The sequence below is a fragment of the Lissotriton vulgaris genome, chromosome 7 (genome assembly GCF_964263255.1).
Source record: "Lissotriton vulgaris chromosome 7, aLisVul1.2, whole genome shotgun sequence".
Lineage (NCBI taxonomy): Eukaryota > Metazoa > Chordata > Amphibia > Caudata > Salamandridae > Lissotriton > Lissotriton vulgaris.
In genome coordinates, this window is record NC_141695.1 from 470,463,968 (window position 1) to 470,482,595 (window position 18,628).

Genomic DNA, 18,628 nt, shown 5'->3' on the forward strand with positions numbered 1-18,628 from the left:
CCTTTAAGATAGTGTTTCCTAACCTAAGCGATTTTTCACCCTCATTCCCGACTAGATTTAATGTAGTTCTCCATTTATCAAATACCTTTCCTCTATCATCCTCATTATACTGGCATAATGCACCATAAAGTTGAGAGATTGAACATCCCTCCTCATCTCGAACAAATTCCATCAAGTCTACCCTAGTAAACTTACAATTACCAGCTTGTTTTGTCTGCAGGACTGATCTTATCTGTAAGTATTTAAAGAAGTCTCTCCGATCCAAATTGTATAGCTGTTGCGCCCTTTCAAATGTTATTAACCCTGATTGATCTATGATGTCTCCAATTGTACCGACCCCAAGATTATCCCACTGCCTCATCACTTGATCATGGAATACATCTGGGAGAAGTTCATTCATATATAAAGGGGTATAGAAGTTCATTCTACCTAATTTAATTTTCTTCTGGATAATTGACCAAACTGAAATGGCCGCACCCAACAGCTTGAACTTCGTTCTTTTATAGTAGTTTAACTCCTTGAATGTAAGAAGTCCCTTATTAGAATCCGGAACCTGACGATCATATATATCCGGAATGCCAGCGTTACCCCTCCAGATATCTTTTATATTCCCACCGAGGAGTCCTTTACAATACTGAAGGACTGAAGCAAAATAATATGTCTTAAAGTCAGGTACTGCAAGGCCCCCCCGTTCTTTAGATAGTGCCAGCATCTTTATGGATCTTCGGGTTCTGCCCTTGGCCCATATGAAGCGATTACAAATCCCCTCTATTTCCTTGTGGCCATCAATTCTCTCAGAATAGTAAGTGAACTCCAGGCATTAACCATACAAGAACCATTTTTGCAACTACATCACAACAAAGTGGTACTTAGGACAAACATTAAATTCTTACCTAAAGTAGTTTCAGCTTTCCACCTTAACCAGTCTGTTGAGCTCCCAGTATTTTTTCCTCAACCAGACTCAGTAGCTGAACGGGCTCTTCATACTCTTGATGTCAAAAGAGCTATTGTTTACTACCTTGAAAGGAGGAAAAGTTTCAGGAAAACTAAACAACTTTTCGTAGCTTTCTCACCAACACATAAAGGCAATCCTATATCAAAAGCTGGAATTGCCAGGTGGATTGTTAAATGCGTTCAAATATGCTGCCAAAAAGCAAAGCGTAAATTAACCATTCCCCCTAGACTGCATTCCACGCGCAAACTAGGGGCCTCCATGCCATTCTTAGGAAACATCCCCATGGATGACATTTGCAAAGCCGCAATGGTCTACACCACACACTTTCACAAAACACTACTGTGTAGATCTGCAGGCAAAATAACAAGCTAGTATGGGCCAGGCTGTACTAAGAACACTTTTTCAAACTACTGCAACACATACAGGTAGCCACCGATAACTGGGTAACTGCTGTATAGTCCATGTAAAAGTATGCGATCTACAGCTCATATGCTTCAAATGGAAAATGGTACTTACCAGTATGCAACTGTTCTCGGCATGTAGAGCTGTAGGTCCGCATATGCCCACCCACCTCCCTGGACACCTATATGTGTTGCAGTACTATCTTACTTAGATAATTTACACATGAACATCTTTCTATTTCTAACTAACTCCATTATCGCCATATATGGAGAAAACAATCTGGGGATGGAGTCGATGCCCATGCGCACTTCTAACCAAAGAAGGAGTCACCTATCTCGAGAATACAAAGACTTCGACAATAACAAAGTGCAAACATCCGAGCCCAACACCAGATGGCGATCTATGCAAAAGTATGCAGATCTACTGCTCTACATGCCAAGAATAGATGCATTCTGGTAAGTAGCATTTTCCTTCACGTCTTTCATACCAACATTGTTTTTCACCTCCTTAACACATAGCCCAACCTGCTATCTAAATGCATAATCAAGTAAAAGTCCAACCATTCGCAATTTTCTGTTTCTTGCCTTCAGATGTTGAATAGATAACTCTGACTCTACAAACATGAACCCCACAGTCCACCGGCATAGGTACACAAAATGGACACGCTAGGCAGGGGGAGGGTAGAAAGGAATTGGAAATATAGAGATTGGATTACAACATCATCTGAAGTAATGCCTTCCTCAACTCAGTACTGGTCAGTTACAAGCTTTTAAGTTTATCTCTCCTGATATAAAATGTAAACAGTTAATGAGAGAGCAAACTTCAGGGGATCAAACCTGATAATGTTCTGTTTTTTTCTACAGTCTGACTATTCTCTGGGAGAACTTTCATTTGAGTATTCCTTGTCTATTGCTGAAAATACCATGATATCCGTCATTTATTCTTTTCTGGGCTTCACTTTCATACCTGACTCTTCCAAGATGGGGCCGGCATTTTTTTCTGTGTGTTCCAGTTTTGGCAACCCAGGTGCAGAGTTTGTTATTCGATCCTCATTTGCGACTGTGGTGCAGTCGGATTTCTGACAATCGATGCATCATGGTAAATTGAGGTGGATTTTGCTGTTGAAGTGTCTTTCAATTGAAACCATCCATAATCTATACAAAAACACTCCTTTTCTGACTAGTTACCTAATAATATGTTTTCAGTGTGTGATTCAATATATGTTTAATTGTGAAACCGTATGCATGGTGTCTTCTGTTAGAAAGTCTTGTGTTTGTGTAAGACATTGTCAGCGTCATCTTTCATCTCTGTTCTAACTCCTTTTATTTTCTATCTATTTACTCAACTGAATTTACAGCAGGTTCTAAATACATATTAATTTTCTGTATCACACATATTGCACTATATACCGAAACAGGTAGGGCAATTAAAGGAGCTAATCTGCCCACCCTTAAGTGCACCTCATCGTGGTAGTTATCCACTACCACCAAAAGATAAATATCACAAATATGGGCAGGAGGCACCCTAACTACTATCCAAAATATAATTAATTTCAGTCCAACGTGTCCAAGTTTATTAATATCAAATGTGTGTTTCCATTATTAATTCACAATATATCCTCTTGCCAAACCAAATTAATTTTAGGACTAGGAGAATGAATATGCATTACACAAAAACCAGTATATTGACAGTCCTATTACATTTATGAAACAACTCAGGACTGTATTAATAGACGCACAGTCTTCTAAAAACAGTACAACCAACATGTGTTTTGCGACTACTGTCGCTTTCCCAGGGCTAATTCATGAAGCAACAAATCTCTTCACCCGAGGCACTCTTTGAGTTAATGCTACATCCACTTAATCTAGGTATCCACAAATCTGTACCTTAGGCGTACCCACTTTTTAATTTGTTGTCACCAAATTTCACTGTTTCACTCCCAACAATCTCTTAATATTTATTAATACATTTGAACACATTGGAGTCAAAAGAAATTTCATTTTAGAGTTGATTTGAGGTAGCTCTTTCACTTGTTTGTGATATATACAAAAGCACCCTCCTAGCTCACAACGTTTCCCCTTTATCAGCAGGAATCTTTCTGCTAGTGTCAATCCCAGCCTTGAAACTGACATTAGTCAGCAGCCTCTCTCATGAAAAGGGGGATTTAGACCTATAACGCCATGCTTGTAAAGACCCTGCCCTCCCCCCATTTCTGTGCTTTCTTCAACCTACATGATGATGAAAGCTTGTTTAAGCACATCCCTTCTCTTAAGTCTCTCTTCTTCCTGACTAACTGCATAGGACGTGTCTGTTGGTTCCCAGGAATGACGCTTTTTGATGAGAAGAATTAATCAGGCTGCTGGTAATAAAAATAAAAGTATACCAGTACCAAGGTAAATGGAACCAGATGGTTTGTCAGCAGAATATTTATATCAAGGTTGTCAATAGAAACCAAACATATGGTGTACAAAGTACTTACATAATAGTATGATATGTAATTTGTAAGAAGAATTGAGCTTTGCAAATAGTGCTGGTACTAAATTATTTTCGGCCAGAGCAGAACACACTGTAAATCAATTCAACATAAGTGCTTGATTAGGGCTTGCATAGAACATTAAGTTGGAATGTCGATCTCTGACATCTCAGAAGATGTATATTGAGGCAAGAGTCCAACCACACAAACATTGTTACAGGTATACACAGTTATCTATTTAAACAGCTGAATTAGATTATTTTTAAGTGACACCTAGAACAATTATTAATTGTACTCTATTAAACAGCTTTTGATTAACAGATATGAAACGTGGCACAAAAAAATGGAACTGTGATGTTCACAATTTTTCAGAGCTGTTTTACTCAGATTATGCACTTTACACGGAATTTCTAGCCATTATTTACTGCATGTTGGTGAATATTTCAACTTTTCAAAAGGCAAAAGGGGGCAGGTACATTTTTCTGAGTTTTTCCTCATTGAACAATGTGAGCAGATGCTAGTGCTGTTACCAATACATTTGACTGAGGTGTTTACAGCAAATCAAATTTATCCGGATAATGTGTTGTGCTACATGTGCATGCATATTGTAACCTTACTCTTGTTTTACTAGATGCGCCAATGTGAAGTTCCAAAAACTGGAAGAAAAAATGAAATATTTCAAAGGTGTAGTATCTTTCTCATCCATGTTCTATGTGTGTATAACAGTGATGTTATGAATATTAATGTCATAAATAATTGACGACATTGTTTGAATCAATGCCACTGAGATACAGATTTATACATTTACCAAACGAAGTATTCAGCTTTGCCCTTTTCACTTTCCAAGTAATGGAGCACTATTTAATCTTCAAACAGTTCTAAAACTGTTTCTCACAGCTGTTCATACTTGTATTTTGCAGCTGATAACATTGTGAACGCATGCAATATGCAACCAAATGTTCATCCCCTACAAGAGTGAGCAACCACACCCGTCCCCCCCCCCCCCTTTGACTGCTCGTCATAGACCAAATCCTGCTTTGCTTGCCTTCAGTATTTTTGCACCATGTGGCCTCCTATGCCCGCTGGCCTATTTTGCCCTTGCCAGTTTAAGGATGCATTGTGTACAATACCAATACTGAGAGTGGACTTTGGGTCAGCCCATTCTTTATCATTGGTTGCCTTTTTTGCCAAGCTTTTTGCTTGCTTCTTATTCAATAGATTTCGTTCCTCTTCTTTTGTATGTCCTTCGCCTGAAGCATAGATTCTTAACCATCTTCCTGACTGAAGGATTTGTATGTTTCCACTGCATGCATTCCTGGCGCTACCTTTTTTTTCTCTTTGAGCACTCCATGGGGGTCCATGTGGTTTTTTTTTTCTTGATGCTGTGTACTATTTCCCTTTCTCACATAACCGCACCTGTGCTCTCTACATTACTCTTACAACCCTCAGCTGGTATGTTGCTTTCCCCACCCTTCACTGACCCGCACAGCTTTTTGCTCCTCCCCCTCAGCTCCACCGTTGCTCCCCCAGCTCCCGATTGCTTACTGCTACGCCACAGCTTGGACTTGCTCACCATCTCTCCCCTGTTTCTCTGTTGCTCCTCGGCCCTCCCTTTCCGATTTTTATTACAAGTGTTCTTCCTGGCATGTGCCATATAGGTACAGGTTGCAGCTTTCTCTCGAAAGCACTTTGATAGTGTAAGAGATTAGGATGGTGTTTGCACCGCGCTAACTTGGCACAAACCCGAAACGCCACTATGTCCGCTTGGATGGATATTTCTCTCGAACTGAGCCTAACGTCATCAATTCAGGAACATTTCAAGGACAGTGAAGCAGATTTTGCTCCACAGTAATGACCGAGAGGAGTACTTTTGTAAACCATGAAGGCTCATTAACAACTACCAAATTAAAATCAAATCAGTTTAATCAACAGTAGATAATCACTTGAATACAACATATATGAATACAATCAAGGCAAGTCAAACTGGCAAATGCGAGAACAAGTTATTAAAAGATGGCTCATGTGAAGGTAGATGAAGTCCGTTCCCTAGAAGGAAAACTCTCTAATACTAAGCTAAGTGTGAAAGCTTATCAGGGAATTTAGAAACTGCAGGTGTCAGACAAATATAGCATCACAAGTAGATGACGTTTCAAACCAAGATAAGGAGAAATGTGTTGCGTTAGAAAGGATCTGTATGAGCAGAAATATAAGTAGCATTTGGGTCTCAAGAGAGAAAAGGGACATCCTCCTGTGAAGGTGGACAAGGGCAAGACTTACTAACAAGGGTTTGAGGTTTTTATTAATTTAGCGCAGTTACTTAAAACCATTGCTATAAAAGACAGCATTAGCACATATATAAAAATCAGCGTTAATACATTTGTCTAACAAGGGTCTGAGCCACAGAATTAAACATGAAATTATTTCTAAAAAGGTACATTGCATGATCTTTCCCAGAGTAAGAAACAATCAAATCTAAACATTCACAGTGAGCTCGGTGTCGACCACTTTGACATTCTTAAGTTGCCAAGCAGCTCCAGACCCACTGTCTTGGAGATATCAGACAAAGAGAGGACTTCTTCTTTTCTGACTTCTCGTTCCTCGTGCATACTAGCATTTAAATAATTAGTTGCGGGAAGGGACCTTCAAAGTAGGCACACCAACAAGCCAGGAGTGGGAACAACCCTCATAGACAAAGAGACCCTACAGTGTACCACCACCACTGACAACACCACCACCCCCATGGAACATCTCAACTTCAAGTTCCGCACGGGCGAAAAGGCAACAATCGGAGGCACCTTTTCATACCAAGCCCTAGGACCGCCCTCCAGCTTCTGCAACACCATCGCAAACTTCATTGCGTCCTTATCCTTAGACTCCAAGGACTACATCTTCCTTGGCAACCTATATTTCCACATCAATGACCCTAACGACAAACACACTGCACGCCTCCTTGACAGTATGAGCAACCTTGGATAGACCCAGATCCTCCATGACCCCACACACACCACAAAACGCAATCTGGACCCAACTTTCACTTCCAGCAACCGTGTCAAATACAGCCATGTCACTGAACTCACATGGATCGATCACTCCATCATCCACGTAAGCATCTCCAGCCCCCACTCTGCCACCCCTAAGACGACCAATGCCCCCACCAGAGGTGGAAGAAAATCTCAGAGACCATCTCCTAACCAGCTACCACCACCAACATAGAACAGGGAGTGAAGAACTTCAACACCTGGATCACTAATTGCGCAGACCGCATCGCCCTGTCCAGAGCAACATCCAGAGAAAATCCTCCGAAAAAGGCCTGCTGGTACACCCAAGAACTCAGAACAGCAAAACGAGCCAGCAGACAGCTTGAGAGAAGTTTGCGCACCAGCAAGGACACCTCCAAAAGGGCAACCTTCAAGACCTCCCTCAACCTCTACCACCACCTGCTGAGGGCAACGAAGATCGCCCTCGCCGCACACAACGAAACCAGAGCCAACAACATCAAGGAACCATTCAACAATGTTAAATAATTCTCTAACCCAGCTGTCTGCGAAAACAACGTCAAACACTCACAGGAGCTGTGAAATAACCTTGCCCATTTCTTCCACGACAAGATCGCAACCATATACAGAAACTTAAAACCCCAACCTACACCTACGAACTTCCTCAACAGATACACCACCACCATAACTGACATGAACTATTCACTGACCACCTGGAAAATCTCTCCACCCAGGTCATCACCTCCACCTCCACCATGAAATCCATCAACTCGCTCACAAGGACCCATGTCCGCACCACATCTTCAACCTTGGAAACCAAAGGATCAGCTAGGAACTCACTACCCTACTGAACACCTCTATCACTGCTGCAACATTTCCCGATGCCTGAAAACACACCAAAGTCAGACCACTATTATCAAACCCTCCACCGGCCCCAACAAACAAAACTACTGGCCAATATCGCTTCTCACATTCCCAGCGAAGGGCTGAAAAAGATCATCAACAATCAACTCATGACACACCTGAGCAGAACCAGCTACTCAACACCTCCTAGTTCCGCTTTCATTGCAAATGCAGCACCAAAACGGCCGTGATCGCAGCCACTGATGACTTCCGTACCCTCCTCGACCGTGGTGAAACAGACGCTTTGATACTTTTTGATCTCTCGGCAGCCGTCAACACCGTATTCCACCATATCGGCATTCATGGGAACACGCTCAGATGGATCACTGCCTTCCTCACTCGAAGAGCCTAGAGAATCCACCTCCCACCTTTCACCTCTGAACCCAAGGAGATCTCTTCGCTCAACCTCCCCCCACGTCTCTCCCACCGCTATTGACTTTGCCAGTGCAGGGTGCTTTTAAAACTGCACCAGCATTGACAAAGTCAGTGGCGGCGACAGGCCATCTTAAAGGTTTATTTTCTATTCTTTCAAGAGTATTGCCTCCTTATGTGATACTACATGGCGTGACGCACTTAGTGGCCGTTTGGAAAGCATAAGAATGTTATTCTTTGTACTTTCAAGATGACCAACACATTGTGTGATGCAACTTGGTGGCCAGCTTCAAAGTATAAAATCATTTTTTTGTACAGTCCAGATGGCAGCAACACTCAGTCAAATAGTGTTTTGTCATGCCACATGACGCTATTCTGAAAGTATAAAATATTATTTTCTATGGCATTAAGATAGCCAGCTGCTGCTATTGACTTTCCTTGTTGCAATTGTGAAAGAGTTGAGTTGATTAATATATTATGTAGCACTAAGGGGCACCAGGGGGACTGTGCGCTTTACAAATGCACTTGCTATGTAATGTACACTTGCATAATAGAATAACAATTAAAAGATGTTTACTATGAGTCTGATTGAAACACTATGTAAAGGAGATCCTAGTTAAATGTACATTCCACTCACTTATGGGACTCACATGCTATATTCAGTGTTTTGGCTTCATTTAGTTTACACTTTATCTGTTTTTTCTTCAGTTGGTGTTAATCTGGATCCAGTGACAGCACATCCTCGTCTCATTATATCTGAAGCACAAAGGTGTGTGGAATATGGCGAGAAGACAACTCTCCCACCAGAAGACCCCAGGAGATTTGACTTCTTCCCCTGTGTGCTGGGGACTGAGGGTTTCACTACCGGGAGATCTTACTGGGAGGTGGAAGTGAGGGGTGAAGGTGGATGGTACGTGGGTGCGGCCAGAGAGTCTGTCAAGAGGAAAGGAGGAAGTAACATATTGCCTGCAGATGGAATCTGGGCAATATGGGGGTGGAAAAATGAGTACAAAGCCCTCATCTCTCCATTGACCATTCTTTCTCCCAAGGAAACCGTCAGTAAACTGGGAGTGTATCTGGATTATGAAGGGAGGCAGCTCTCTCTTTACAATGCTGACACCTTGGAACATCTCTACACTTTCAGACACGCCTTTACTGGAAAAATATACCCATTCTTCTGGGTTGCTTCCAAAGTCAAGCTGTGTCTTGTGTAGAGATGAAACCTCTACACCGGTCATGTCTTTCGGAAGATTTTAAGAGCAGATGCACAATTCAGGGAATTTGATCAGGGAACTCTAACATTGGAGAGAAAATTGTATAATCCTTTCCAAAACAATCGCATATCACTAATCTTAGAACATAAAATAGCATCCTCAATTATTTTCTTGCTCCCCTCATTCCTTAAAATGTATTCATAAGCATGCCCCGGGAATGTAGAAAGCGCGACAGATCTGTTTTCTCTGAATTGCCAGCGAGGTCTTATCAAGAGTTGTCTCTCTGTTGTAAGAAAGAAGGATAACAGAAGCAAATGATTTGTTTACTTGTTGAATCTCTGTGAACTCAGAACAATTCCTGCTATAAGGAAGAACCAGCATACAGCACCACTTTCTTTAGTGGTTCCTGAGTGTGTCACCAGGACTGGTGCAGAATAAATGGCATGATTATAATAAGAACAACACATTCATTTTAATCTGCATGTTTTGTAGTCCAGACTCGTTAGTCTACTTTGCGTCTGTATTAGAATTTTCTGTAAGACACGGGAAGGAATGTAGTTACCAAAGTCTGATGTTGTTTATGTGCTTGTTTCAATACAGTGCTAATGTATGCAAATTAGCATTCACATTATTTTAAATTTTAGTGAAAGAATTTTTGCAAAGCAGTGTCTGGATTTAGTACCAATTAAAAGTAACCGGTTCACACTATGGAATGTCTTGCGATAACTTTTTCTGCAAATCCATAATCATAAATAGCCATTTTTAGGGCACTCAAATGTAAGCTCCGTTGGTGCGCCCAATACACATTGCACCACTACATTGATAGCCTACCGTAAAAAATGAAAGATGCAAACCAGAGGCAGGTTAACATTTGTTAAGGGGATATTTTACTTTGTAAATGATTAGTGAAGAAAAATAACTGAATCAAGTTGTGTATGTTTACAACAATAGGTAAGATTCACAATCTCTCATTTGTAGGCAAAATTCCTTTGTATGTTCGCCAAACTAAAAATATAATATATAGCCGAATAGAAGAGTCACGTGTTTATCAGACAGTACATATTGTCATTTGTATATTTGTGAATAGTTTTGGAATTTATTCCCAGGGAAGTTGGCACACTTATTGGTTTTGCTCAAAGAAAGCTTTCTCCATCTGTTGATGACCTTTTCTCGACAGTGCATAGAGTGGGCTTTGGGCCAGCCACTTACTAATGACTGGATGGCTTTCTTAACTATTTCACTTCTCTGTGCCTATTCCAGGGATTTTCTCCCTATGCTTGTGTTTCTCCTGCTCTGGGGCGTATTGGTTTCACCTGAAATCTTTGTTTGAGGCATGTGTGCTTTGCATACTCCTGCCATCTAGTGTTGAAGCTGGATGTTATCAAGTCTTTTCCAGTCACAAGGTAGGGTGACTTCTCCTTTCAGTGATAGTGAGCATGGGCATTAACAGCATTGTTAGGTTGTTTTCTTTCTCCCATCAGTTTCGGACTTGGCTTGCTGTGCTCCGATTCTAGACTGTCCGGATCCTTTCGGATCACAGCCCACTGTACCCACATCAGTATTGTTTCAAACGGATTTCCCATCCACCACGTGTCGAAAATCGAATAAATCTCCTAGATGGATCAAGAAAACTCCAACTGCAGTGTTGGGCCTTTTCCGTATTATTTTGCATTTACTCCAACAAACACTGTAGAATAATCTGCAGATGAAACAGACTCCGTTCCAATTTTGCCCTCAGTGCCACTCCAAATACCTGTTCACCGACCTTCACAAAGTCTGTAACCTGTGCTTGTCTCCGGAGCACGAGGAAGAAGACCGTGACACCTGTCACTTGAAAAAGTCACTCCACGACGACCTGGCTTGACGGAAAGAAAAGCAGCGAAAATATTTCGAATACACCCCTGATATCTTCGGAGAAGATATCGAACAAGAAGAGATCAAAGCATCCGCAGTGCAAGAAGAAGAGGCCTTCTCTGTTCAAGACTCCAACTCTAGCTATGAGCTGGGGATAGAACTGGGGTCTTATGTTCCTCCCGGTCAAGGTGCTGTGTGTACCAAATCCTCTTTGCCCACAAAACCCGCTTCAACACGTACCTCTCCATCTCCCAACAAGCAGTGACTTGATAACAATTCCTCCCAATCATCATACACCAAGATTAAATATGCGTCCTCCACAAGAATGCCGAGCACGTCAAAGGAATCATTAACAGGGTCAACTAAAAGATCTAGTGTTGGTAGACAGCTGCACCCATCACTCTCTGCAGTGTTGCAACACACAACACTTATCAAAAGGGCGTCCTTTTATCATCCCTGTTCCACAGATCGTGCTCACAACGGACTCATCCCTTACATGGTGGGGTGCACATCTATACCATCTAACAGTTCAGGGTCTATGGGATACCAAACACAGGAGTCTCCATATCAACTGCCTAGAGCTTCTAGCTGTTCACTTAGCACTAAATGCGTTTCTACTTCACCTCATAGAGAAAGTTGTCATAATCCGGACGGACATCAAATTTGCCGACCTCCACACCGGGATGCGTCAACACATCCACGAATGGGAACTCTACCCCCAAGTCCTCCCCCCATACTTCCAAAAATAGGGATTTCCACAAATAGATCTCTTTGCAACAGCTCAGAACTCAAAATGTCCAAACTTCGCCTCCAGGTTTGCACACCCTCCGATCCAAAGGCAATTCCCTATGAATAAACTGGTCTGTTATGTTCCATATAGGTACCCTAATATAGGCCTGGGTGATATCAGCACTAGTTATTGGCAGTTCTGAGTATCATCTGTGCTCCATCGACGTACTCTGCGAGGTCCTACAAGGACCGTCCTCTGAGGCAGCGAGCAACGACGATGTTGAGTCTCCCAGCCAGGAAACGTAATCTCTAATTGGTTCATCGTGTGCTGAGGATGAATTAGCCTTTTCCTTTTGGTTTCAAAGCTCAACTTAAATTGGAGCATTTCCTAAAATTGACACTCAAGCTAGAAAAGCATGGTCGTCTAACGCTTGTAGTGGTTCGACACATATATAAACAAACTCAACTAGGACTTTTAAGTGACAATTTCAATACAGAATTTCACAATTTTTATCCTCTCTTAAACTGTTTAAAACAAAAGATTTTTAAGAAATATGTCTTTACGTGTCTCATTGATAGTTTTATGCGCTGCTACCTAGTGAAAAAGTAGTTAGCTAGCATTTTATTATGTTGACTATTTGGAAGAGGAGTGGGTGTTATGTTCCATATAGGTACCCTAATATAGACCTGGGTAATATCATACACCTTCACCTACATTACCTCCCCTACACTATACAGTAACAAGACTTTCAGGATTGAACCTTTACCTAGTTCTAGTCCTGGGCGCAGAAGGAGGGTTTTCCCCGAACAATGGCAGTCTATAGCTTCTTCAATAGACTCACATAGTTTGAATTAATATTTATCAGGGTCTTGGAAACCCGGCAGGGGCTCCACCACCTGCATAATATCTACGTACAAGTTTCATCCCATATGTCATCCTCAAATCCAGAAATGGCTAATACAAGAAACAAGGGACAAAGGAGCCCTATATACTTTCTGTATAAATACAGCACATCTTGCCAGTGTTAGCAGGAGGGAACTGAGACTTCCAGGCCTACACACTGACCAGAGACACTGAGGCTCCTGCATGCAGGCGCTCCAGCTGACAGTGGTCTAACACATCCCTTGCGGGGTGTCCACCTCAAGACCAGGACAGGGTCCCACACTCTCTCACTTCAGGTAATGGTGTTAGACTAAAACCTAGAAGGAATCTTGGCTTCACACCTACTCACATGCTAGGTACACTTAGCTACATCTAGACAGTTCGCACTTTCTTTTATCATGCATTTTATATCCATGTACGTGTTCATGACTATTGCAAAATGGTAGAACTGTACCATCCTTTTATATTCACTGTACTGCTAATCCTATAAATCTCTTTTACACTAGAAGAACAACTGTGCAATAAATACTTATTGTAAACACACAAGACTGTTTCTTCTGTGTAAACTCTCTGAGACAGAATAAATGAGCACGAGTGACTGAGCAAAAAAGAGTACATTGTTTCCATGATCCTATGGGGGATCAGGGTGGTCATGTCCTAAAGTTGCCAGAAACTATTCTCTCTCCTATAGGAGGAGATTCTAGTGGCACTGTGAGCTACCTAATGCAAATAGGCTAACATTTTCGGTGCTGGAGCTCGGAACAGTCTGCCTCCAAACCCACAGTTTATGTTTTTTGAACGTGCAGATTCTGTATAGGAATATATAGGAAATGCACAACAGGTCATGGATATTTGCTTATGCTTTTCCACCTCTACCTCTTCTTCCATTTCTAGCTCGGAAGCTCAGGCAAACATCTCACCCTCGTTTTGAGAGCTCCCACATGAAACACTTAAGCAAAACTACACAAATGTGTGTTGCTTTTGCTTTCCCCTCATAAAGGGACACCTATCTCTAAATCTGGTATCTAGATGGATTGTTAAATTCATTCAAACAACTTATATCAAAGTCAAAATAATTTTGTCTGTACCTCCTAGAGCACATTCTACTTGTAAAATTGGAGCATCCATGGCCTTTTTAGATAACATTCCTATAGCTGACAGTTTAAAAGCAGCTACATGGTCTACACCACCCCACACATATACTAAACACTATTGTGTGGATTTATTAGCACAACAACACGCTAATGTAGGACAGGCACTCCTAAGAACACTTTTTCAAACAGCTTCAACACCCACTGGCTAGCCACCGCTTTCGGAGGGTACTACTATACAGTCTGTACAAAGCATGTGTATCTACAGCACACATGCCTCAAACGGATTGTTACTTGCCCTATAAACATCTGTTCTTGGCATGTAGAGCTGTAGATTCACATGCGCCCTCCCTCCCCTCCCGGACACCTATGGTTGTTGCAGTTGTCATTATTATTATTCATATTATCTACACATAGATATCTCCCTACTGCACTCATTTACTCCATTCTCACCCTCTTGCGGGAAAACTGTCTAACAATGGAGTCGATGCCCATGCGCATCTTTCACCGAAAGGAGGAGTCACCCTACCACCTGACTGGAAAAAACGTATGCGAAGAAAAATAATTTGCAAACATCCGGACCCAACACTAGATGGCAGGAGTATGCAAAGCATGTGAATCTACAGCTCTACATGCCAAGAACAGATGCTTACAGGGTAAGTAACATAGGGCCACATGCTTCAAAGAATGGAATTGCGATTCCTAAATAGCGATTTCTAGGGAATTGCATATAGGAATTGCAAAAAAAAGTGATTCCTACAAATTACGACTCGCTATTAAGGAATGCCTTTCCCTTCATTCCTATGGGCGTAGAGGCCAATAGGAATGAATGGGAAGTCATTCGCAATTTGCAAGTTCCAAATAGGTACTTGCAAATTGCAAATGCTATGTGAAGGGTGCAAGGGGGCCAAAAGGCCACCCTGCTGCACCCTCAAAATTGCATGTGTGCACATGTGGCGCACATATATGCCCTAAGGGCATATGTGTGCACAACATTGCACTTACAAAAAAACAATTTTATGCATTTTTCTAATAAATTACAAATTACCATCAACTTGAAGTTGATAGTAATATGCAATTCCACATTGCGAAAACGCAGTTTGCAAATGCATGATGCATTGCATTTATGGAATCGCAATTTGCGATTCCCTAACTGCATTCACAATTAAGGAAATTGCAAAAAATTGTGATTTCCTTAATTGCGAATACCTTAGGGCTTGATGCATCGGAAATAGCATTTTACAGGTCGCTAACGGGCCGATTCGCACCAGTAAAATTCTTGATGCATGTGCCCCCATAATCCTTATCTTTTGAAAACAACAAACTAACATAAAGGGAAATTATATATCTTTGTTACAACCATAGGATGATGACAGCTGCAGTTATTTTTCGGATATTTGCACATGGTTTATTGGCAAGTTGTTTTTATATAGTAAAGTCATTTAAGATGACTATCATGAAGATTTCTGGAAATTTTTCTATTGCGATTTCAATGGAATTGTTACAATGAATTGTATGTTTCTTTTATGGCTATTTAACCAAATAAAATCCTTGTTTCTAAAAGGAAATAATCATAGAACATTAAGTGAGCTCACTGCATCAGACGTATCTCATAGTAGTGTCCCAAGGCAATATTGATATCAATATCATGTAGTTTATACATATTGTGCACTCTTTCTAGATGTCTATTTGATAAAAAAGCACATGAACCCCAGGTTTTACATTTAAGGATGCAGACCATTACATTCTATACAGTCAATTAATTTTCCTTTTCACTACCATCCCACTTCATTCGTGTCATGCAGAGACGTTTTAAGGTTTGGGCAAAGTGGGCTCAGGCCCAGGTCCACAGCCTTTCAGAGGGCCCCCTGATAGCCTTCTTAAATGTCTGCCTGAGCCAACTGTGTTATCCAGACAAACCTGCCCTGATGCCCTTGAATGGTTCTTAATGTAATGTAATGTAACGCATATTAATAGAGCGGAACTGCCACCCAAAGGGTATCCTGGCGCTTGACCACAATACTACCTACATATGACATATATTACACAGCCCTTGGAAAAAGATGACTTTTAAGGTCCTTTTTGAAAGATAGCAAATCCTGCCTACACCTCAGGGATAACGGTAAGGAGTTCCACAATTTGGCGGCCGTAAAACTGAAGGAGCGGCCGCCCATCCTTACCCTTTTTATCCTGGGGACTGTCACCAAGAATGCCGAAGAGGACCTCAGAGTTCTAGAGGCTGAGTACCAGGAGAAAAGATCTTGTAACATCACTGGACCCAGACCATGCAGAGCTCTGAAGACCAGACAAGAAGCCTTAAACCGGATCCGTTGCTGGACCGGCAACCAATGAAGATCCGAAAGTGCAAGGCAAAAAGAGGCAGAACGAGGATGAGATAGGGCCAGCTTAGCCGCCATATTCTGGACCTGCTGCAGCTTCAGGAGCAGAGTGATGGGAGCCCCTAGAAGCAGTGCGTTGCAGTAGTCTAACCTACTGAGGATGATACTATGCACTATTTCAGTCCTAGCCGAAGGGGGAAATAGCGGCAGAATTTTCCGTAATATACGGAGCAATAGCATGCATGTCGCCGTGGTTTTATTGACAAAGGCATCCAACTGAAGGTTGGGCCCAAACATGACACCCAAATTGCGCACGGACTCTGCAGCCGCCACAGTGCCTAGGATGGAAGTAGGCCCGAACTCCTCTGGTAGAGGGCGGGGCAGCCGATCCAGAGTACAATGGAGAACCTCCGTTTTCGATCCATTAAACTGGAGCGAGTTCTGGCGCAGCCAATCTGCCGTAGAGGTCATGCAACGATGAAATGTTTCCCTAGAAACCGCATCCTCGCCATCAAAAGAAAAAATAAGTTGAGTGTCATTGGCATAATTGATGACTGATATGCCGAATGACTTAATCAATCTTATCAATGGGCGAAGATACAGGTTAAATAGGATCGGGCTGATAGCCGAGCCCTGAGGCACGCCCTGATTTACTTTTTTGACAGCTGACCGAAAAGGTGGCAGAGCCACGGTTTATTGCCTATTGCAGAGGTAGGAAGTCAACCAGTCCAAGGCCTGACCGGTCACTCCGGACTTCTGCAACCTACTTAGTAGCACAGCATGGTCAACCGTATCGAACGCAGCCGACATGTCGAGCAGCACCAAGAATGCTGCTCTTCCCATGTCGACACGCGAACGTAAGTTATCCAAAACTGTCACCAGAGCTGACTCCGTGCCGTGGGCCAGCCTAAATCCAAATTGGGCCATGTACAGACAGGTGTTGGATTCAAGGAAGCTAGACAGGACCCTAGTGACCAATTTCTCCAGTATTTTTACAGAGAAAGGTAGCAGCGAAATAGGTCTATAATTCGCCGGGCACAAAGGATCCAAGGTGGCTTTTTTTAGCAGAGGTGAAACCACTGCGAGCTTCCAGCTGTCTGGAACCGTGGCCGTAGCTAAGGACTGGCAGCAGATGCGTAAAGCGGGGAAAACCGCTCCGCCTGGAACACTTTCCAAAATTTATGGGGTAACGGATCTAAAGGAGATCCAGTAGAGACGCTGTTGGCCAGCAGACAAAAATCCTCCAAGGAAGGAATATGAAAACAGGTCAACTGAGGCTGTACCACCTCTTCACTAGCAGCATCAGAGGCCGCTATACTAGCAGAGTCCGAGGTGGAAGCAGATGGAAAACTAGGCGGGCAAGAGGCCGAGAGCCCATTCAGTATATTCCTGATTTTTTCCTCGAAAGCAGAAGCTAAGGAATCGCATAGCTCCTGGGATGCCGGAGTAATGTTTGAAATACAGGCAGGATTAGATAGATCATTAACTATTTTGAACAAAGTTTGAGACCTGTTCGCTGCCTTGGCCAATGTATCCTCCAGGTATTTCGCCTTAGCATTCCTAATCAGCATTTTATAATCTTGAAGGGATTTTTTATAGGACAGTTTATCTGGTTCAAAGTAATGCCTTCTCCACGCTCTCTCCGCCCGTTTACAGCGTAGTTTCTGTTGGAGGAGATCATTAGAAAACCAGGGCGAGACCTTCCTAGGCTTATATTTTGCTTTACGCAGAGGAGCCACCTTATCCAGTGAATCTACAATCTGCTGACAAAGAGCAGAATAACTTTCCTCCACATTCTCCCCCAAGGAAAAAACCTTAGGAAGTAATGTGGGTAAACTGGAACACTTCAGGATCCGCAACCATTGCCGACTAAGCTATAAATTACCAGGGCCGCTCTTATTCAGCGAACCTACTGGTAAAAAGATAGAAAAGTGGATCAATGCATGGTCCATCCAGCATTGCTCCACTACCCCCTTTATCAAGACCTGCGAGTCATCAGCAAAAATCATGTCCAAGGTATGCCCTTTTGCATGGGTAGGGGAAAGCACCAGCTGCGTAAGATGTACATTACTGCAAGCATGGCAGAGTTCTCGATAGGCGAGGTCATGTGGGCCATTAGGCCATAGGTTGAAATCGCCCAGCACTAAAAACCTTGCATGTGAATTAGACAGGTCGTAGATAAGATCTATCAATTCCTTAGGGGGTGGCGTAGTGCTACCGGGAGGTCTATAGCAGAGCAATCCAGCAACCATTACCCCGCTCTGGCCTTTTAGGGAAAACCCCATAGGTTCAAAGCCAGTAACCCCTTTAACTACAATCTGCGAGAGGGCGAGTGAATCCTTAAAAATAAAGCCCACTCCACCGCCTCTCCCACTTGCTCGTGGATTATGCTTGATCGTATAGCCCGGGGGACAAGC

General features: G+C 42.4%; 1 protein-coding gene across 2 annotated transcripts in view; it reads left to right on the forward strand.

The window, feature by feature from the left end:
- The window catches only part of LOC147701892 (E3 ubiquitin-protein ligase TRIM39-like), a 227,115-nt gene extending 217,092 nt beyond the window's left edge, over positions 1-10,023 (forward strand). For both annotated transcript variants that reach the window (XM_086930520.1, XM_086930521.1), the window contains 2 exons: positions 4,462-4,514; positions 8,810-10,023. In XM_086930520.1, the coding sequence (XP_086786646.1) occupies positions 4,462-4,514; positions 8,810-9,315 (559 nt within the window). In that variant the 3' untranslated portion in view covers positions 9,316-10,023. The remainder of the gene's footprint in view (positions 1-4,461; positions 4,515-8,809) is intronic.
- Positions 10,024-18,628: the final 8,605 nt, after the last annotated feature.